Below are 23,597 nucleotides of genomic sequence, written 5' to 3' on the forward strand. Positions count from 1 at the left end.
CCGGCGCGCTTCGCGCGCCGGCGCGGTGGCCCCCCACCCACCACCCCGGGGGGAGGAGGGGGGGGGGGGGGGGTGGGGGTGGGGGGTGGGGGGCCGCGCCCCACCCCCACCCGCGCGCTTCGCGCGCCGTGAAACCTAACCTAACCTAACACCTATGACCCTAACCTACAGTATGTATTAATCTAATCTAACCTAACGCGGAAGTAAATTCACCATGTTGGTTCAATTAATACGTCATCTGTTGGTTTTGGTTTTGGTTCTATTATTCTAACATTTGGATCAATGTCCAGTCCTGGATATCCCAGTCCACCTGATGGCCTGACTTTATGGCTTTTCTCCAAAACTTCAACTCTCTCTTCTAGTACATCATACTTTTTCATTGTAGTCCCTGTTATGTTTGACATAGCATCAAATTTTTTATTTGTAGACGCTGTTATGTCAGACATTTTTATGTCCACATCATTTGTAAGTTTGTCAAATTTACGAGTGAAAGTTATCCGAGCCTCTGCAATTTTATCGTCAAATGCTTGACGGGCATCGCGAGCAATATTACCTATTGTGGATTGTATTGCAGCTTGTAGGGCTAGAAGTATAACCTCCTTTGTTCCGTTAATTTCCCCCTCAAGATATGATACAGTTACACAATCACTCTTGTCAATTGGTTCGCTTATATTTTTCAATATTTTTCTTTGCATGTCATAATGACCATCTTTTGTTAATTTAAAACCAATCCCGGGAGGACCTCGAATGACATTACCACCCAATTTTCTTTTTCTACCAAACTTATCGATTGTTTTAGACATTGTGCACTCTACGATGATTCTTTTCAAACTGATATTTCTTTCATTTACATTATGTTATATACTTTACAGTAATTGGTTAGGAAAATAGAAATGAAACAAATAATATTTTTATCATTTTTTATTCATCTAAGTAACTTGGTAAAAGTGATACATATACAATACATAATACAATAATCACAAATAATCACAAATAAGAATGTTTCGGTTTGAAGGAATAAGCAATAATACTTCGAATTATAATTCAATTATTCATCTCTACAGTCAACAAATTGATTAGTTGGTCTAAGGCGCTCTCTTGAGAAAAAGAATGAACGATTTCAGACACCCAACGAATGTTATCATTAGGATCATTTCGATAAAATTCTATATCGCTATGACCCCATGGAAGAGTTCGAGTGGTATTCGGAATGATGAATCTCTTGTCGTCATGATACGATAAAGCGACTTTATTTTTCAATTCAGTGTAAATATCATGCAATACGCTTCTGAACGAGTTCATCTTCCTGAATATCATACCTCCCTCTTCAATGATTTTTTCATAGTCTTCACATGTCAATTCATTCTTTATAACAGATCGTTTCACACCTTTGGCCTTCTTCAGTTCACCATCAACAGATTTCACGTAATACGCTTTAGCACCTGTACCGTAAAAGCTGATTATTGGATCATTTGGGAATTCATCTTTGAAATTACCCAGAACTGACTTTGTCACTGGAATATTGAATTGGTTTCCTATTTTATAATTAGATGTATCGAACTTATTTATATTATTTTTGATAAATTCATAGAAATTGTCTGTATTTACTTTGAGAATAAGGGAGTCGGTATCAGTGTAGAGTAAGGACGCATCTTCTCCAAACTGTTGTTTGATACATCCATAGAAAAAATCATACATAACTGTTTTAGATAATTCTAGAATGGAAAATCCTAAATATAGTGGTTTATCATAATGAACTTTTACTCTAGCCAATTGAATGGCAACAAAATTTTCTGTAAAAATAGAGCATTTTTTAAAATTTGGTCGAGATATGAGACAACTAGCACCTATAGTTCTTTTTATATTTTCCCAATGTGTAATGAGTCTAACATCAATTCTATTGTCTACGTTTTCCATTGTTTTTCCATAGACTGCATTATTCATTAGTTTGTAGAAATCTTTTTCAGATTTGTTATTAGACCTATTACGCATTTCAGTATTCAAATCTATATAAGGCTTCATCCAACATGATTGCTTAAACCTCAATACTCTATGTGTGTTCATCACTATCAAACCATGATTGACAGCTTGCTGTAAGTTTCTATAGTGAACAATATATTTTCTTTTGTCGTTTAAATTTGGAATTAATTTGGGAACTTTCGATTTTGCATATGGAGGTATCAAACGTTCAACTAAGAATGGTAAATCGGAATGTTTATCATGAAGTTCTTGGGGATAATGTATATCCACTTCCAATACATATCCATAAGGACTCTCGATATCCACATTCATTATATCAAGATTGAGAATTTCATGAGGTGCTAACCATGAAAATTCACCTGTTGGTAATGGTTGCGACATGCTATGACCATATAGATTTGTTGCATCCAAATATGAAATGAATGAAGATGGTTCATTTGGATTATAATCCGGTAAAAATTTATTGTTTGCTTTATGTTTCCTTTCACTACATTGACTTATTCCACCACGAATACCTTTTTGAAAGAAGTGAACCATATCAATATCAGTTAGTAATTCCAATTCAATATTAGTATATTTCAACATGGCATCCCACGATAATCCGGGTGCAGTGAAGTATTGTGCCGGATCCAATTTATATTTATCAACAGATATATTTCTAAAGTTTTCAAAAATGTCACATAATAGTAACACATCTGACTTTAAATATAAATCAGAGTATTCACCCAAATCCTGACATTCGAATAAATTCCAAACAAGTTGAGCTCTCCCATAATCATTATCTGATACATGTTCACAATTGAGTTTATCATAAAATTGATTTTTGGTTGGAAGTCTTGGATGATTCAGTTTTTCGATGTCATCAACAAAACTATAGGGAAATACACCTTTCTTTCTCATCAAATTGAAATTTTCAATTTGTGGGAAATGTTTGCGCATCTCGATACACTGATCAGATGTTAAATTTGCACCTAAATTCTCCAAAGAACTAGGCATGAATCTGAAACTATCAATGAATCTCATTTTCAAATAATTCTTCTTCACCCTACCATCTTTATCCGTATAGGAGTGTGTAAAGAGATGTTTTGTGAAAGATATATATTTCTCATTAGTTTGTGGGATGACATCCACTTTATCTTTGTTTTTATACAATTCCTTTATGAATAAATGACAATCATATCCACTGAGATTGTGAAAAATTATAGGAATGAAATTTGGCAATTTAAAATTCAAATTACAAGATGAATGAGCAGCAGGGGACCTTTTTTTTCCTGTGAGGTGACAATGATCCCTCACTTTGACTTCGCCATCATTAAATTGTTTGGAACAAATGCCACAATTTGTGGCAGAAGCAAACTGTTCCTCTTCCTCAGGAGTTTGTACATCCATAGGAATAGGAAACCTGAGATGATTTTCATAAATATTTTTCAAATCATCTTCGATTTTGCTAACGAATTTCTGGGCTGCATCCATACCCCTATACGAAACAAATTTTGATAAATCATCATTGTATGAACATTTAATCAAATAAGCAAATGAATAAGGCTCATGTTTGAATGTCTTGATCGAATACGAGTATTCAGGATTTGGTTTAGTGGTTTGAATCGGCTTCAGTACTGATTCAAAATCGGCATACACTACAAATGGTACCTTCATTTGTTTCTCAAAGTTTTCAAAAGTTAGTATATTTTCAGGTACCGTTTTCCCATATTTATTGACTTTGAAATTGGTTGATGGTGTTGTAGTACTCAAGTGATTACAATCATTTATCTTATGACGTAATAGTAATTGTTCATTAGAAAAATATAATAAACAGCCATCACAAAAATATTTCTTATGTTCATGAGCCGATAATTGGCTTGAAACTAATCTTGAAAGATCTTTAATCCAACAATAATGATTATTACCGAAATCATCTGTGATAAGTAACAAATTGACATGTCTTCTAAGTCTTCTCTGAGAGTAACGTAATGGTCCAATTATTTCATACATTATTTTACCCTTCTCGAATTTACTTTCTAAACCGTACACATTAACTGAAATATCATTCTTGTCTTCAAATTTCACAATATCTTTCAACTTTACCGGAAAATTCATACCTGTTACATCTATGACTGTACTGAAATGTGGATACGATGAAACTTCTGATGTTCTATCGATTGCAGGATGTAGTGCTGAAGTGATAGCCCATGCAAAACAATGCTGATCTTCATTACGGACATTAACCACGGCCTTCCTACGCTCGATACATTCAGGCAGCTTCACATATGAACATCCACTGAGCGGGCTGTATTTATTAATGTTCAACTCCAGAAACATGATTTTTTCACAAGTCCAACCTTAAATACAGAACAATATTACTAATCCATCCAATTAAAACTTGGTAGAAATGTTTACCTGAATCACGTTCCTGGAATTCTGTAGTTTGAGCGATAATCCCATTTCGAAATCCATCAAATAAGGAATTCAAATCAGTAGATTGATCAACTGTTCTATTCTGTGAATTAAATGATTTGGTTTCCTTCAGGTCTTGTGTTTGTAGAATATAACTCCCAAATACTTCCATATTCACTTTGATGATTTTGTGAACCCTGATGGCCGATTCCAATAATTCTATAACTTTCTGCCTGATTTCATTAAAGAATAACATGTAATCGGTGGAAACAATGGAACTCTGCACCCTGTATGTCGCAATCCGACGTTTGAAGGCGCTCTTTATAATTTGAACACCATCACTGAATTGAACACATGTATTATTCTTATGTTGTAGAGTTCTATTGTGAGAATTCACTTGAGTCAATGGAATCATCACATTACAACAATTACATGTGTACATAGGTGCTGCAGCGTCATCTAATCTCACTCGTTTCACTGATGGCCCTCCTTGGCAACTCTGGAGCTGATGACGACGAAGGTTGTCACTACGGGTAAAAGATTTACCACATTCACAAGAATACATTTTCTATGATATGTTCTCACTAACTCACTCGATGGAAACTGACATAACCAACACTCGCCCGCTTCTTAAATACCATAATCCACGTCGCCTGCGCATCACCGTAGAGAGTGAGGGTAGGTAAGGACACATCGATGCATCCACTAGAGATGCCTGACGTCACAGCCAAGCCCATCTCCCAATTTGATGCGAGTTGCCGGCACGAGCAAGCAGTGATCGTTGCGCTCTCGGAGAGGGCAGACGTTTGCACAGTCCTCGCCCGCCTGCGTGTCACCATCAATAGCGAGGGTAGGGTGATGCGTTACGTCACATCATTCACTGCTTCGAGAGCGATAGCCGAACAAGCAATTGTCGTTGCGCTCTCGGAGAGGACAGACGTTAGCACAGTCCTCGCCCGCCTGCGTGTCACCATTGATGGCGAGTCTGGGGCGTTACGTCACATCCTTCACTACATCGAGGGAGGTGAGAGCAGACTGATGAATACGCATTACTCTGCCACACGTCGTGGAGTGAACATGTCGCTCTCTAGCCGTTGAACGGTTATTGCTGTGACGTCACTCCACTACTAACTTGGTGCCCTCACACCGATGGAGCATTCATTACTTGGAGGATCTTCGAAGTATGCAGACGTATGTTTGTACATAGACAAACAAGCACATGATGAAACCCTGTACCGTGCATTCTCTTACACACACACACACACACACATACACACACAAAATCTCATATGAAAAAAAAATCTGAACGATCCATGCACCAGACACTTCAAGGTCACAACGCCTTGACTTCACTGCACAACAAAAAAAAGCAAATAACACGTTATATTGGTGGGGGGAGGATTAGAACCGGGAAAAAATTTCTGAACAATCCATACACCACACCCTTCAAGGTCACATCACAGTGACTTCACCAAACAACAACCAATAAAAAAGCAATTAATACGTCATAGTGGTGGGGGGAGGCTTAGAACCGGCTCAAATCTCCTACTTACGTATATAATTCCACACGAAACTAAAAAATATTCATACCAACATACGCATTTTACGATGGTATTTGATATATTTAACGAAATATCAACCTATAAACTATTATCGTCACAACAAAATGAGATTCATTTGTCCTTAATTTTATTGGATAAAATGACAAACAAGATGTATTACCTAACATGTATTACTCACCAATGAATTTCTGGGAGAAACTTGAGAGGCCCCATTGCTCTAATGTTTCGAGGAATTCCATAATATTCACCTTTGAACTCACAAACAATAATTTGGAACTGCAACCTCATGCAACATACAACACTCCACTAAAGGGCACGAACGCAACTGACCCTGAACCACACTGAAATTTGAAGGTGTTCGCGCATCACGCGCGTACGTACCTTTCCGAACCATTCCGTTGACACCGGAAAAGTCAAATAAATACTTTTTTACTTACATGTATTAAATTGGTACTGAGGGTAGCATACTATTGTTCTTTTCACTGAATGCAGATGTTTAATGGTAAATAAGCTAGTTTAGGCAAAACTGTTGAATACTGGGGAACAAACTGTTGAGTAGCAAGTAATACATGGGTGAACACTTCATTTTCAATAGGGACTCAATTCACCTACTGTAGAAACCCAATGACAGAAACTTTTTTTTACTTGATGTTATTATATTGAAATGTAAGAATACATCTATAGTTATTAAATTATTCTCAAGTGTACGCGTTTACCTGAACCGTTTTTCTCTGTGTAATTTTGAAATGAAATAATTACAAAGATGTGTAGATTATGCAAAGAAGTACTTTTCAGACACAAACTGGAAAACACCCTCTCAAAACAACTACTTTCATATAAACATTGAATTACAAGAAGGAAAAATACTTAGAAACAAATCCTTTTTTATGAGCATTGAATTGTACAAAAAAAATTCTATTAAGTTTGAACTCCAAATATTCGTTATAGAATTGAATCACAAATCATTCACAGAATTGCTACACATTATAGTATATGTCCTCAATGGCGTACATCTGATGTTTCGGAATAAGACACTCGTCTTATTTCCTCTTCAGCACCAGTCTGGATAACATTATAAGATGACACACTCAATACCTTCGAGGGCAATCACAGATCAGCAAATTCATCACTTAACCTTTGTGTTTGAACTATTTCCATTCGCAAGTAACCATCGAGAAGGAAATATTAGGAACAGATAGTTGTTGGTTCACAGATGGATCGAAAACACCTTCCGGTTCTGGCGCAGGTGTTTTCAGTTGCAGACCCAGAGCAGAGATCAACCTGCCTAGGAACCTATGGAAGAATCCAACCTCATACAAAAGTCAATAAAAATATTCTCGGATAGTCAAGCGGAGTTGGAAGCTCTTGGCTTCTACTGAGCAACGACAAAAAACTCTCCTCAATAGGAAGACTTAACAGATTGTCTGTGGTCTGGATTCCTAGCCTGGAAGGCAATGAGGCTGCTGACTCCCTTGCAAAGTAGGGTGCTGCAAGCAGCTTCGTTGGACCAGAACCTGTCATTGGCATCGCTTTGCCAAACAAAAATTGAACACCTGGATGACAAGGAGATTTATGGACTTCCGGCAGAATCTTCCAGAATTGGCTCACTCCAAGGCATTTATTCACCCTTCGAAGCTTGATACCAAACAGTTATTGGACTACAGTAGAGATGAACTACGATGTCTAACAGGCCTTCTTACAAGTCACTGTCATTTGAATCATCTTATGCAGATACTCGGACTAATGTATGTCGCCTCTGATTGGAAAATGATGAAACAGCAGAGCACATACTTTGCGCCTGCCCCGCTGGGGACCGAATCAGGTTTTTAGAGTTCGGCAGAGCCGTACTCTTACCATCTGACCTGAAAGACCACTCACCATACAAACTAGTCGGCTTCATTAAGAAGCTGTGTTTATTTGGTCGAGTGTGAATAGGTGTGAACCATAATAAACCCTTGCGGGTTGCGGTGGAAAGTCGAATAGACCCACTCATTTTCAACCTAACCTAACCTAACCTTCGAGAATTTATATTAGGTTGTTTCAACACTGTCACCCTCAATAACGAACAACCGATGTTTCGGAATGAGACACTTGCCCTCCATTGCCTCTTCAGTACCACTCTGGATAACATTATAAGATGAATCACTTAATTTATTCATAACTTTACGACTTATGACTTATGTCATCAATGACAGTAGGTAATGACATTCATTTGCTTATTTGGTTCAATCCCAGCTATAGGAATCCTGTTTAAATTGAAAGATTTGTGAGATATATTCGTGGAGGATATTCCAAATGAGAGTAATGCCATTAAATTTTATAACAAAAATTTACCTAAAAAAGCATTCAAAAATATTTCCTTTTTGTTGTAGATTATACTTGAAACTGTAGATCGTAGTGAAATAGCAAAGTTGAAGTAGAACTTTAATAAACTTGAGGAATACAAATATACACGCGACAGTCAAACTTTGAATTAAAAATAATTGACAAACTAAACTTTTCAATAACAGCATTTATCAACCACATAAAACTATACAGGGTGAATATAAGTTGCAATTCAGTTCATACTCCAACACTGTCCCTTGAACTGAAGTGCAGTGGTCTCTTAATAACACCCAGTAGATCTCTCAGCTTCTCAAAACGAGTTCTGCTCAGTGGTTTGGTGAGAATAGCCGCTATCTGATCCTCGCCTGTTATATGTCGTACTTGAAATCTTTTTCTCTAATAAAATGGTATCGAACGTTTATGTGCTTGGATCTTTTATGAAATTCTGGATTGTGAACCAACTTTACAGCACCAGCGTTGTAAATCCATAATATTGGGATGGTCTTTACACATGTATGAATTTCATCAAGACAATTCAACCAGGTAATTTCCTTAGCGGCTTCACTTGCTGCAATGTACTCTGTCTCCGTCGTTGATAATGAAACTGACCGTTGTTTTTGACTAAACCATGTTAGTGAACCTTGATTTAACTTGCAGACAAATTCAGAAGTTGACTTACGCGAAGCTAAATCACCTGAATAATTGGAATCACTGTAGGCTTGGAGAGAACGTGTGTCAGCTTTATAACTAATGCCATAGTCAATTGTCCCTTGAAGATATTTCAATATTCTTTTCACTATCTCCCAGTGATGATACTTCGGTTTCGACACTGCTTGTGCTACAAAGTGAACAGCAAAAGCTATATCAGGCCATGTAACTACTGATAAATACATAAGACTGCCTACGGCTGATCTGAAAGGAATATTTGGAAGAATATCCTTATCTTGAAACTCATCGCCAATGTGACATTTCTCAATTGGTGTTTTGACAGGATGACACTGACATAAATTGAATTTTTGTAAAAGTTTTTCAATTTATATTTCATGGCTCAGAAACACACCTTCGTTTGATTTATTTATTTCAATCCCAAGATATTTTCTGGCTGTGCACTCAGTTATCTTAAACTCAGTTTTCATTTCATTGAGAAATTTTTTATTGCTTCTCAAATCAGTTCCCAATATTCCGTCGTCAACATAAATTACAACAAGTAATTTATCCGGTTCTTTTCTGATGAATAAGCATGCATCTGATGAACTTTGCTGCAATTGTTTTTTCAGAAATTCGGTGAAGCGCAAATTGCAACAACGAGGTGCCTGTTTTAAACCATACAGACTACGCAGTAACTTGCATACCTTATCAGTACCGCCGTGATAGTTATCCGGTTGCTCCATATAAAGTTCTTCGTTTAGTAATCCGTATAAAAAGGCCGTCTTCATATCAAATTGTGATAAGTGTAAATTTTCGGAAACAGACATCGATAAAACTGTTCTTATAGTATCAAATCGAGCAACTGGTGCAAACGTATTACCAAAGTCAATACCAGCTTCTTGAGAAAAACCTTTCGCAACTAATCTTTATTTAAATCTAACATTTCCTTCTGGGTATTCTTTAACTGTAAATAACCAACGATTTTTAATGATTTTTCTTCCAATAGGCTTTTCCACTAATATCTAGGTGTCATTTTCTACTAGCGACTGCTTCTTCGTCCATTGTTTTCTCCACATCTCAGATTCATCAGATGAGAAGGCCTCGTCAACAGTATTGGGTTCTTCTACAGCAAGCATAGCAAAAGCATCGTATCTTTCAGGTTTTTGCAATTTAAATCTATCTCGAAGAACGAGACGATCAATTGATACTGATTGCTTTTCGGAACTTGCGACAGTGTCTTCAAATATGACAGTGCTTTCTTTGAAAATTTTTTGCCAAAAAAATTATCCTATCAAATTTGTCTATTTCTAGTCATGTGTGTCGAAATAACCAATGAAACCATCATTACACTGAAAATTTTTTGCCAAAAAAATTATCATATCAAATTTGTCTATTTCTAGTCATGTGTGTCGAAATAACCAATGAAACCATCATTACACTGATAACTACCCATGGATAGTTTTCACGGGTAGTTATCACTTATGTCATGACATTGCTAAGCAACCAACACAATGAAGTTGTTTGACATTTCAGTAATTCAATTTATTTCGAAAATGTCACTTCCTCGCTTTGGTGTTCAAAATGATGCGGCAATTGACAAAATCATTGAAGAAAATACACCAAAAAATACTGTCAATAGTAAAAAATACACTTGGAAAATATTTATGGAGTTTTGTGACGCCAGAAAATATGAATTGGATGGAAATCGTACTCTCGAAGAGCTTGCATTAATACTCAAGGATTGGGCGATTAATATGAGAAAAAAGGATAGCACAGAGTTTAAGGAGGCTACTGTTAAAACCGTATGGAATATAACAAGCAAATTATTACAAGAAAAGTATTACAAGGAGTATAATATCATGCTAGACCCCTTTAAAAGTGTTGCATTCAAACAAGCGCGGAATGCACGCGACGCAGCATGAAGAAATTTACAAACAGATCCCACTAAACGCAAAACAAGCTCAGTACCATTAACTTCAAATGAAATGAGTAAAATTATAAACTTTTGGGATGAAAATACCCCTATAGGACTCCTACGCAAATTTTATCACATAGCAGCGGTGGAATTGGCTTGGAGAGGTGGTGAAGGTGCTGCTTGCTTAGTTGATTATTTTCATATCGAAAAAGACAACAATGGATCTCCAACTAATAGGATAGAATATAATCCAATTTTCAGTAAAACCTGCCAAGGGGGTTCAAAGAACTGCGCCTCTAGCAAATGGTTAGTTCAAAATAGTGATAACAATGCTTGTCCTGTCAGATTATTCATTAAATTATTATCAAAACGAGGCACAAATATCAAGACAAATAGACTATTTTCAAGGCCAAATCGTCACTGGAAGACAGGAAGCGATAACTGGTATGACAATATTCCTCTGGGTAGAAATATAATCAACGGATGGACGAAATCTTCTGCTGAAGCAATTGGCTTGGATACGAAACAGAGGAAAATAACCAATCACTCTAATAGAGCAACTGCAGTCAGTCAACTAGCTAAGAGTGGAGTTCAAGAACAGCAATTGTTGAAAATTACTGGGCACAATAATGGAAATTCCATAAAACCTTATTTGAATATTGATCAGGAACATCATAACCAAATAATCAATAGTATGCGTGGAAACACCTATGCAGTAACCGAGGCAAATACAGCAAGATCAACGGAATATCATTATACGAATTATTCTTTTAATAACTGTGTGTTCAATAAATAATTTTGTTCGAATTGCAAAAAATTTTCTCACCGAATATCTCTCGAACATTGATAAATAACTCATAATTTTATCACAACTTCCTCAAGCACGTTATTTTAGGTAACATCCCTCCGCCTTCGGCGTCGGGCTGTTACCAAATAACGTGCTTTCGAAAACTGTGATAAAATTATTTCGTTAGTTATCAATGTCCTTGGGATATTATAGCTGACAACTATTTCCTTTTTGAAAATAACCTCTCGACTTCGAACAACGTCATTTCTGTCAGGTTACCAGATAACCTTTCTCACTCTTCCTTTCCCATTTGCAACGTTTCTGTTTCGGAACATGAACAAAACTTTCTGCCCCGAAAATTTTCAAATGATCTATAGGAGCTTGTTTTCCTGTTCAAATCATCATAGGTGTCATACCTTCTGTCAATGTGGGACCAGTTCTATTTAAAACGTATGCAACAGTATTAACCGCTTCTGCCCAAAGGTATTCAGGAAGATTTTTCGCAAGTAACATGGTTCTTGCAGCTTCAACGAGAGTTCGGTTTTCTCGTTCTGCAGCCCCATTCTGTTCAGGTGTGTAAGGCATGGTGATTTGATGATGTAAACCATACTTTGTGATTAAGTTCATTATATCCGTGTTATCGAATCCTTTACCACCATCAGTTAATAATTCTTGTACAGAATGTCCGGTTATTTTTGCTTTTGACAGAAATTCTTCCAGTTTATCTTTCATCCAGTGGCTACAACCTTCCCAATTTTCGAAATATTGCAAATATGTTTATTGAGTGGTGACGTCATACCTATATCAACTACAGAAAGTATTGAAAACAGATTCCTCCCTACATCAGTTACGTACCACACATCTTGAAGATAATTTGTTATCCATTTTCCATCGATGAACATGTGAACATTTGTATTTTCTTTTCCGAGAGCCTGCATACTCTGACCATTACCAACAATATTTGACTGGGAAACTGGGAAGTTTTCGAAAGTGGAAAACCAATTTCGATGCATGTTGAGTGGCACCTGAACCTGCAATCCAACTAACGTTTGGACGTAGGTCCAATTGAAAAGATTGTAAAATGAATGCTGAACTTTGTAGTGAAGTAACATTCGTTTTGATATCTTTGGTACAGTCTTTCTTCAAATGTCCTCTATGACCACATCGATAACATTTCCGAGTAAACTTCTTCTTCGCATTATCTTTCTTGTGCAGGATTGATGTTATTGGTGGGGATCGATCTTGAACTCTCTTCGATACTACTAATGCTGATTTAGTAGAACTTAGTTAGTTTCTTCCCGTTCTGGAAGTCGCATTTCCATGATGCATAATCTTTCACGAAGTAACTGAATGGTTCTTTGCTCCTTAGGGACAGACTCCCATACATTCAGGAATGCAAAATAATCTTGAAGCAAAGTATTGAGTAGTCTATTGATGAATAATGAATCCGGCAACTTCACTTTGTCCTCTTTCCAAGTTTCGTCAAGAAGTTCTATCCAAAACTTTTAGAGTTTTGCCATATGTTTAGCTATGCTTTCTAGCGGATCATTTTCTCTGATTCCAACGAATTTGTTGAATAGTCTGTCTTGTTTTTGTTCCGTTCTTTGCTCAAAGATACTTAAAAACTTATCCCACATCTACTTTGAACTATTACACATGTTTATCAGCTGCCTGACTTGTGAACTCAGATTAGAAACAATGAGATTCTGGGATGTGTATTCAATTCAGTTTGCAGACTTCATCAAACATTCGTATGTTTCTTTAACATCCTCATCTGCTGTCTCTGCTGGTTTGACTGGAGATTCAACTGTGCCCAAAACATCATCCCATGCATTGTATGCGTGCAGCTGGATTTTGATTTGAAATTTTCAATCAAGCCAGTTAGATTGCCCTTCCAATTTCTCGATTAACACTTTCGTAATCTCCATCTTCAACACTGTTCGAAAAACTGTGTAATCCGCAACTCAGTGACAAACTGATGTCACACAGTGAACAAGTTTATTTCTTACTTCAACTTGATTTACCGATATTTCACTAATGTGTTTCTGGGCCCATAACCTGTTGTAGATTATACTTGAAACTGTGGATCGTAGTGAACTAGCAAAGTGGAAGTAGAACTTTAATAAACTTGAGGAATACAAATATACAGGTGACAGTTGCAATTCAGTTCATATTCCAACACTTTTTTTATTCCATTTAATTTATTCAATTTCAAATAGTTTAAAAATCAATTCTTTAAAAAGAAGGTTGAAAAACTGTAGTCGGTGTGATTTAAATCCATGATTATCGGTTTACAAGCCCTAAGTTCAACTACCACTATAGAACTTCTTACAAATTAGTATAATTAATTAGTATAATTAATTAATAAAACTAGTCGAGTTTTTAACTACTTTCATTTTGTTACTAAGTGGCGCACTTTTGAATAATATCAAATTCTTCGCCACATTACAAATTTGTGATTGTTGGGTCGGTAGTTTGGTGGTTTGATGTGGGTGGTTTGCTCTACTCTTAATCCTCCGCCGTGCGAACTTGTGGTTTAAACCGCAAGGGGGATGATAATCGGTTAACGGAAAAACAGACAAAACAGATATACTTGTTTCCACATTTCGAGTCAATATTTTCATTCTTGTTTTTCATCAGAATCTGAATTTTTGTAAGCAATTTGTTACCAATTATTTGGTATGATAATTAAGCACATTTTGAAGTAGGTATTAAGTTGTCCGTTTTAATGTCATGTGTTTTTGTAGCTCCATATCCCAATAAATATTTATTCTACTTTATCGTGGTATAATACTGATCGATAGAGAATTATATTCTCTATAAATTGATGCTGTTAATTTCTTTCCAAATTTTAATTTTTTGCTTTTTTTATCTTATTACCATATGATGTCCTTAAGGGATTTTTGACCAATTTTTCTCTACGAGTTCAAATTGAAGCAAAGCGCTGCCGTAACAGCCCGAAAATTTAATTAGACATTTGGCAATGATAGTGTTAATGAATGCACAATTCGACGTTGGTTTGCGAAATTTGGCTCCGGTGATTTTAACCTTGAAGATGAGCGTCGAAGTGGTCGACCTACATTAATCCAGGACGAGGATTTAAGGACACTGGTGGAGACTGTCCCATTACAAAAGATGCGTGGGATGGCGGAAGAACAGGACGTCAGCTCCCGTGCGATTTTTGATGGTTTGAAACGTTTTGGAAATGCCTAAAACTGGAAAGGTGGGTGCCCCACGATTTCAACGATCGACAGAAATAGTCACTTTCGAGGTCTGTTCTTTGCTTTTGCGCACACAAACTTTTTTGATCGGATCGTCACGTGTGATAAAAAGTGGATCCTCTACAACAAGAAACGTTCAGGTCAGTGGTTGGACACCGATGAACCACCCAAGCACTTCCCAAAGGCGAAAACCCACTAAAAAAAGACAGGTGGTCAGTGGCTGGTGAGATTCTCTATAACTTCCTGCAACCGAGCCAAACCATCACAGAAGAGTCCTGTTGTGGTCAACTGGTCAACAGAAGAGGTCCGACCCTGCCCCACGAGAATGCCCGTCACAAATCGCGCAGTCCGAAAATCAAACGAGTTGAGGGTCTGTCTCACCCACCATACTTCCCAGACCTCTCGCCAACCGAGTTCCATCTTTTCAAGCACTTCGATAACTGTCTCACCGGTAGAACCTCCGCCAATCAGGAGCGGGCAAAAACGGCATTCGTCAACTTCCCGAGCTTTCAATTTCTATGCTGAGGGAATCAATCGCTTCTGAAGAACATCGAACTAAAAAGTTAAAAATATTTTAAAATAAAATAAGTTTAAAACAATAACGATCATCGAAGAATACTAATGTTATTGTGAGAAAAGCGTGGGCGCTAGATATACACACACAAAGCGCCCACGCTATTTTCACAATGCCACTAGTATTTTTCGATCGATTGTTTTAAGTTTATTTAAAAAAATAATTTTAACTTCTTAGTTCGATGGTCTTTGAAAGCGTATTTTTTAGTTTTTTTAAACTATATTTATTTTAGTTTTTAGTTCGATGTTCTTCAAAAGCGTGTCTTTTAGTTTTTTGAACTACATTTATTTTTTTACTTTTTAGTTTCATATGCTATAAAAGAGTGTTTTTTAGTTTTTCAAACTATATTTATTTTTCAAATCAACCTTTTGATTTGATATGTAATGTCAAGCACCTTAATTTTAATTAAAAATGAAAAGAGAAATGAAACTTTCTATGCTTTTTACGACTTTTAATTGTAACTAACGTTACTGCAGATTCGTCCTATATGGACATTCTCAAACTAATACAATAAACTTTGTTTGAGTTTATACAATAAACTTTGTTTGAGTATCTAACGTTACTGCAGTTTCGTCCTATATGGACATTCTCAAACTGATACAATAAACTCAAACAAAGTTTATTGTATTGTAACTGCAGTAACGTTAGTTACAATTAAAAGTGGTAAAAAACATAGAAATTTTCATTTCTCTTTTCATCATGATCTCCTACCACGTAGTAACGGCTACATCCATCAATTTATTAATTCTAATTTTTCGATTTTTTTAAATATATAAGAAACTGAACATTTTATTAAAACAACGATAAAAATAAAATAAAAACAACAATAAAAATTAATTGGCGCTCCGGGGCGTCTTCATTGATTCCAGTGGCGCATTTGCTTTTTCAGCTGCAGGAAAACCCGGAAAAACCTGCAGCACCACATCATCTGAAGATCTTGATCTAACAATGTCCTCTCTCTTATAAAACAAAATGTAGGGTGTCTCCAGAGGCTCCAATAAATTCAATGCATCGCCAGAACACTTCGTGACACGACTATCGTCAAACTTAAACCAGTCCGTTTCGTCTTTGACCAAGGCGTAATAAATTCAACGCCAGAACCACAGTGAACAATGACTGCATGAATTTTATAATAGTAGTCTGCTAGGTTGAAATGTTCATCTATTTCGAACCTTCCAAAGAGTTTCTTGCTTCCGTTAGAGGTTGAGTATTGTTTGAAAATCATCAGTGTTAGATTGACTGGTGCCTCAGCTATACTTGTTTCCTTATAACAGTCAGTTAGTTTGGAGCATGTTTGACAATACAGTCGATCATCACCTGTTAAAAATTCCATTTTCAGATGATTCAACAATAAGCTTTGCACGGAATGGTTATTAGTCGTATTAGGAAAAGCTAGATGAAGTTCCAAAAATTCACATAAGTTTTCGGTACTTCTTGAACATTTACCACAAAGTAAACAAGTGAGGATTTTTCCAGCAAAAGATTTACAAACACAAGACGAGATGGGCTGTACGGAATCTGAATTTTTTAGATGTACATTTTACGATAACGTTTTCATTGTTGAAATCCATATTCTGGTTTGCTTTCAAATAATAAAATTAGATTTTAAAATGTATCTTTCAATTCGTTCCAAACTTTTTTCTGTATTAAATCACGGGCAATTGAAAATATTTAAATATCTAAATATTTCATCTGTAGTACAAAATTTTGCTAACACTTATAATTCTTGAAATCCATTTTTTATTTTAATTTTTTTTGAGCAACCTATCAAGGAAGTTACGTACAGCGTCATCGGCCCGCGAATAGATCAAGAAATATCAAGGAGGTTACGTACAGCGCCATCTGCCCGCGAATAGATCAAGCATTAATAATGTCGATAATTCTGTCAATATAGATCCCAAGCTTGGGAGTTACAAGCAAGCAAACATACATAAATACAAGTGAAGCTAATATAAAGTGTGTAAAAAAATGGGCAAAACTTTTGAAACGACCTATTATAAAATCTCAAGGGGGACTTGCGAATGGAAATGATTCCAACACAACTGTAAAGTGATGAATTTGCTGGTATGTGATTGCTTTCGAAGGTATATGGTATATGGGGTCAACTGTGATTGTGATTCGAAGGTATTGAGTAATGAATTACTTGGACGTCGAAACCAAAGTTCATTACCTAAAAAAACAGTCAAATAATTGATGTATTTTTCAGTAGTCATAGAAAGAAATGCAATTCTTCGGTGTCGTGACATTTATGATCATGCAATGAACTTTTCTGAATTATACGAGTTTTGGAGATAACATCATTGATTTCATACTAACAATTGGCAATTCAAAATTATTCCTAACTTCAAATATTTTTAGGAGAGATTGATTTTTGGGAAAGAAAGGTATTGATTTTCTATTCCTAACTTCTTTTAACTTTTTAGCGTACGTTGCCACAAGATTCCCAATGGTTGAAATAAGTAGAATAAAACAAGTTCTTGCATACAAATGTAAAGAAAATTCCACCACCTTCAAAATGAAAGCGGTCAGATATTATGGGTATGTTGAATTTTTTCTGACTGAAATAAACTGGTAGTCTATTTCCATTTTTTTATTGTAGAGAACACCTGAACGAGTGAAAAATCATAACGGCTAATGGATGAACTTCACCAATGCCGGCAGCTCCTTTGATTAAATATTAACTATGCTTGATATATTCGGATAAATAAGGAATTCGAATAAGCATTACCTACATCTCTGATTTTATGACTCTTGGATTTTTCCATCTTGAAGAAACTATACAAAATATCAATCAACATATTGATTTGAAGTGAACAATAATAGATGAATGCATTTTAGAATATTGCATATCACAGACTAGATATTGAAATATTTTCTTTATTTCTTGTTGAAATGATGATTCAAAGGATATAATACTGGAAAAATTAATATTCGTTTGAAGTTGATGGATACAATTTTGAAGAAGAACTGAAGATTATGTGTACTTGAACTGGTTTGCACGGTTGGAATTAACTTCATCTTTATACAGACACACACTAAGTTGTTACCGACAACCGTAAATGTAATTTCAATCTTGAGAAATGTAAAAGGTTGAATTTTCTATAGAAATATACAAACTATCGAAAAAAATGTATTTCATTTCCACTTTGTATTGCAATTCATTTAAAACTAACTGTTTTTTTTTATAAAAAATTATAACAACAGAGTACAGTTCAACACAGTTAAGACGCTATAAATATAAAATACTTTGTTGTTCTCCCTAGTCAGCAAAAATGTTGGTCTCGGGATTCACAAACATTCAACATGACAAGTGAAACACGAAAACTAGAAAACCACTTCAAAGCTCATAGTAGTAATGCATCACACATGTGCCTCAAGGCTCAGATGTTCTTTCAAACTTTTGATGAATGAACTATAATGAATGAACTCACGTATAATGGCAAGTAATTCACTGAAGACTTTTGCAGCCTGTGTAAAAGGATTGTATGATCCTTTGTTCGTTCTTACCATGCTCAGGTGTAAGTCATTTCTACCCCTTGTATAATACTCATAAAAGTAATTGTTGACTAGTAGATCGTTGTTGCTTTTTAGTCTTTTGTTTTTTATTTTATATATGCATTGCTCAAGTTTAAGTAGATATTTAATTGGGTGTAGTTCAGTCTGTGAGAATAGATCATTTGTGTGGGTTCGAAATGGAATTTGAATTAAAATTTTCATTGATTTATTTTGTAGCGTTTGAATTTTTTTGAAATTAGTAATGCCACAATCACCCCATATGGTTAACAGATACCTAAACCAAGTATCTATTACTGAAACTTGAATAACTGGAACACATATACTGAGCTCCTAACATTGGTACAATTTTATCCTTAGTATGTTCTTTTTGACCTGACCAGATTAGTTTATCATCTAATATGAGCCCCAAATACTTGGTTTTTGCAACATTCATTAAGGGTAAGTTAAGTAAGGGTAAGTTAAGAGTAAGTTAAGGAATAACTTCGTAATCTGATCAGAATGTATACCTAACGTATTCTAAAAACACTTTATTGTGTGATTTTCACTAGAAGTTTTACAAAAACGCGGCACGTGTATCGCCATACAATGCTTCCTCGGATTTGTCTTAAACTTAATGTATATGTAAGAAAATAAATATTTCCAAATAAAATCTCGAAATACCTATTCATCTCTCCCAACTACCTACAAAGTAGGTTCTGGTAAAGGAAAACAACTACTTCAATGGATAATACCACGCGGGATATTGAATTATATCCGATAAACATTAATGCAAGGTAACTCACAGAGGTTAGTCTCACAGATGTTTCTCATTTATTCAGCAAGTACATGCTGAAATTATTCGAGTAGATCACCTACAGACCGTTTTCCAGGTATTATCTCTTATCAGTGCAGAAAAGATCCGATCCAAACAGCAATGTTCCTGGGACTGGATTAATTACAACGCGTCTCGACTGCATGTATGAAACCTTCGTCTAAGAGAAACATTGTTAACTAGTAATAGCTCCATCTCGTGAACAAAGCCCCAAGCTGGAAAGAATGTATATAGTTTACAAGAGAATCACAAAGATCCTTCGTGATTATTTAACGTAAATTGGGAAGTATTTGAATGATCATTCAGCAAATAGTTCAGTTTGAATGTATGATTGACGGAAATCATCGTAAAACAGTGGGATGAAAAAAAAATGGAACTTCATATAAAAATATCAGTGTAATGTAAATTCCACAATAATTTCCTAAAAGTAATTCAACTCTCATTCAATCATGTCAGGAGCACTTGAAGATTGAGTTTGTACACCAGACTAGACTAGTCTAGTTGAAAAAACCAGACATCACCAGAAGATGGCAAATGAGACTTTGCCGAAACGTTGTGAAAATAATCCTTATGGGGAGAAAATACACAGAACACGGAGCGAAACCCGAGAAAACAGCTCATCATACTTTATCCGTGAGAATCTTCGAGTTAACATATATATATATATATATATATATATATATATATATATATATATATATATATATATATATATATATGAATTATACTGTCAACAGACACATCGCACCCATCAATAAGACCGACTTGGATTTTTAGCGGAGTTATTCGTGATATTCTTCAGTTTACTTCGGGAGCGCGTTGAATAAACAGCTATACAACATGGAAACTAGTTGTTCGGGAATCGTGAAGCGTCCGAAATTGTCACCATTAAATATAAATATAAAAACAATGGACTCATCTAACAAATTTTTTTATTTCATTATTTGAAAGTTTATGTTTCAAAAAATCTGAATTTTCACTCTTTATCTTCCTCCTCAAATTAATAGTTGAATGTAGCGTTCACCGAAACGGGGCGTGGTCAAGCTTGACGTCACATCAGTCGACTCGGCGACAAGGGAGTGCTGGCGGATAAGCAAAATACGTGTGCTAAAGCCGTAGAAAGCAAGTTGTGTGTTGTTTACTGCAGTGTATCAACTGTGTGAATATGAATAATGATAAAAAAGGACGTTACAAGTATTGCATCGTTCCTAAAAGCAAGAATTCTTTGGTAACTGCACCAGACAAAATTTTTATTTCACTGCCAAGTAACTTAAAATCACGAAAGTTATGGCAGCGCGCTATGCGGAAGGCCGCCTTTTTATCTGCCGAGGGGACGCATTATTGTTGCGAAGATGATTTTAATGTAAGTATGAATGATAATTAATAATAAAATAATTATAGTTTACACTGAGCACTACTTTGCATTTTAGGTTGAAAAAGACTTAGAAAATTACATGTATATCAGAACTATGAAAGTGGGAAAAATTATAGATATTGAAACCAGGCGTCGCGTCGTAATTCCGCAAATATTTGATTGCCAGATTGATATACCGACGGCCCATACATCTAAAGCTCCACCGTTTGTTCAAAAAAAGGAAAAACAAATTTTGTTGAGTGCTTGTAACGAAGATATCGCTGAAAATCAAAGCATGTTTGATGAAGCAGGTACACAGGAAAAGACCTTTGATGTTGGAATTTAAGTTAACAAACAGGTTTTTCGAAGATTAAAAGCTACAGCGCTTATGTAGTTCCTACTGTTATTAAAATATTCCATCACCATGAAAATATCGACTTCAGGTAAATTACCCGAATCAGCTCTACTAAAGCTGTCTTCTAATGAACACATAATTTTAAATAAACTTTTAAATTGTTTTAAAAACAAATAATTCAAAAACACGTAACATGTGGTGTTTTCAAACCAGTAAATGAAACAAAATCCGACGATGGCAGCGATTCATAATCTCCAACTACAGGCCCGGTCGCCACCGCTCAAAGCTCGTTGCCTGGTGTGACGACGTCAAGATGTACCGCGGGCGATCTCACATTTTCAATTGCTCTTGCTCATTTGTTAATTGACATATAAATCAGAATTTTTTGTGGGATACTTGGGAGACGATTTACTTAATGATGATTTCAGTAAAAAACTAAATTAGTCTGAATGAGCCCATTGTTATGAATGTATATAATTCTTCAAGAATACAATATTCGCCCGAAATAAAAAGTAAGGAGGAAGTAGTGCAAAAATGCGCGAGTATGACCGGTGTCAATAGATCGACAATTTTTAGAATTCCCAAGGAACTCAAGGAAACCAACAACTTTTTCGAGCCGAAAGTATCCACTGGTAGAAAGTGTTTGGTTATCGATGAAGAAGTCAAGAATTCTATTTGGAGAACAGTACACTATTTTCACATAAAAAATGAAATACCTACATTAAATAAAGTTTTGTCAGTTATTCGTAAAGACAGTTGTTTTCCTGATATAAGAAGAACACGATTATGGAAGATATTACATGAGCTGTATTTCACTTTTGGAAAGCAAGATAGAAAGAGCTTGTTAATAGAAAAATCAGAGATTGTAGAATGGAGAAGAAACTATTCAAGAGAAATAAAGAAAGCCAGAGCACTAGGTAAATCTATTTTTTATTTGGATGAAACATGGGTCAATGAGGGTCATACCGTCTCGAAGGTTTGGCAAGATCAGAACATCAAAAGTGGGAGACAAGCTTTTATGGAAGGTTTGTCCACTGGTTTGAAAATTCCAGTTGGAAAAGGTCGTCGTCTTATCATCACTCACATAGGCAGCAGTGAAGGATTCGTGAAAGATGGATTGATGGTGTGTGAATCGAAGAAAAATGGGGATTATCATCAAGAAATGGATGCCACAGTATTCGACGAATGGTTTAAAAACATAGGTACTTGTAAAACTTCCGCAGGGATCCGTAATAGTAATGGATAACGCAAGTTGCCGCAGTAGACGAGTCGAGAAGCTGCCGACGCGACGTCGTGTTGGAAGAAAGCAGATATTACTGAGTGGTTACAAATGAAAACTATTCCTTTTGAATCGACCATGTTGAAAGCGGAGCTCCTCAACTTGGCTAAACGTCATAAGTGAAAATTCGTCAGGTATGTCACCGATAAGATGGCGAAGACTAAAGGAATGTTGGTTCTTCGGTTGCCGCCTTATCACTGTGAATTGAATCCATTAGAGTTGGTTTGGGCTCAAGTTAAAGGATTCATCGCAAGGAATAATAAGACCTTCAAGCTGTGTGAAGTAAAGAAATACCTATACAGTGCTGTGGAAACAGTCGACCAAAAAGCTTGGGAAAAATGTATCCAAAAAACAATCAGAATCTAAGCAGAGATGTGGGATCTGGATGATCGCATAGACTCATTATCAGAAAAAATTATCCCAGTTGTCATCAATTCTAATGAAACTGATGCATCCAGTGAAGAATCACTCAACGAATCCTTGTAGACTTTTTTCAGATTAAAATTATCGCAGGAATACTTTTTCGAAGTAAGTATTTCCATTAAATCTATGAAATTGTTTCTGAATCAACTATATAACATCCAATAAAGAATATGAGTCTTCATTTCCAAACCAACAAGAATATATAAAGTGTATCTCTCAGTGCAGTCACACTTTTCTACTTCCTGAAAATGTCAAAGTCGAAGCCGAAACGTCGAACAACGCAAAATTTTGAACGCGGTTCAACTCGAAATCAGATGTTCAAATTTCTAACCGCGGAAATCTATTTTATTTGTATACTTATCTGGTGATGTTTCGAATACTTTATCCATCTTCATTATCATACCGACGATCAATTTGATATTATCAGTGTCAATGATAATAATAATATCAAAT

The 23,597-nt window shown here is 35.8% G+C and overlaps 2 protein-coding genes across 2 annotated transcripts in view; one reads left to right on the forward strand and one right to left on the reverse strand.

Annotated features, from left to right (window-relative positions):
* Positions 1–18,527, forward strand: part of LOC111512513 (GDNF-inducible zinc finger protein 1) — a 73,147-nt gene extending 54,620 nt beyond the window's left edge. Inside the window, exons 6-7 of the mRNA XM_023168649.2 lie at positions 17,830–17,944; positions 18,006–18,527. Coding sequence (XP_023024417.2) covers positions 17,830–17,944; positions 18,006–18,024 — 134 coding nt within the window. The 3' untranslated portion in view covers positions 18,025–18,527. The remainder of the gene's footprint in view (positions 1–17,829; positions 17,945–18,005) is intronic.
* Positions 1,023–5,670, reverse strand: LOC141482191 (uncharacterized). Its single transcript, XM_074175149.1, has 2 exons — positions 4,378–5,670; positions 1,023–4,319 (listed from the first exon to the last, which is right to left on the reverse strand). Exons 1-2 carry the CDS (start codon positions 4,937–4,939, stop codon positions 1,045–1,047), a joined length of 3,837 nt encoding a protein of 1,278 aa, XP_074031250.1. The 5' UTR covers positions 4,940–5,670; the 3' UTR covers positions 1,023–1,044.
* Positions 18,528–23,597: the final 5,070 nt, after the last annotated feature.

The sequence above is a fragment of the Leptinotarsa decemlineata genome, unplaced genomic scaffold, assembly GCF_025532065.1.
Source record: "Leptinotarsa decemlineata unplaced genomic scaffold, Ldec_3_MD MMD2_tig00000882_RagTag_RagTag, whole genome shotgun sequence".
Classification (NCBI taxonomy): domain Eukaryota; kingdom Metazoa; phylum Arthropoda; class Insecta; order Coleoptera; family Chrysomelidae; genus Leptinotarsa; species Leptinotarsa decemlineata.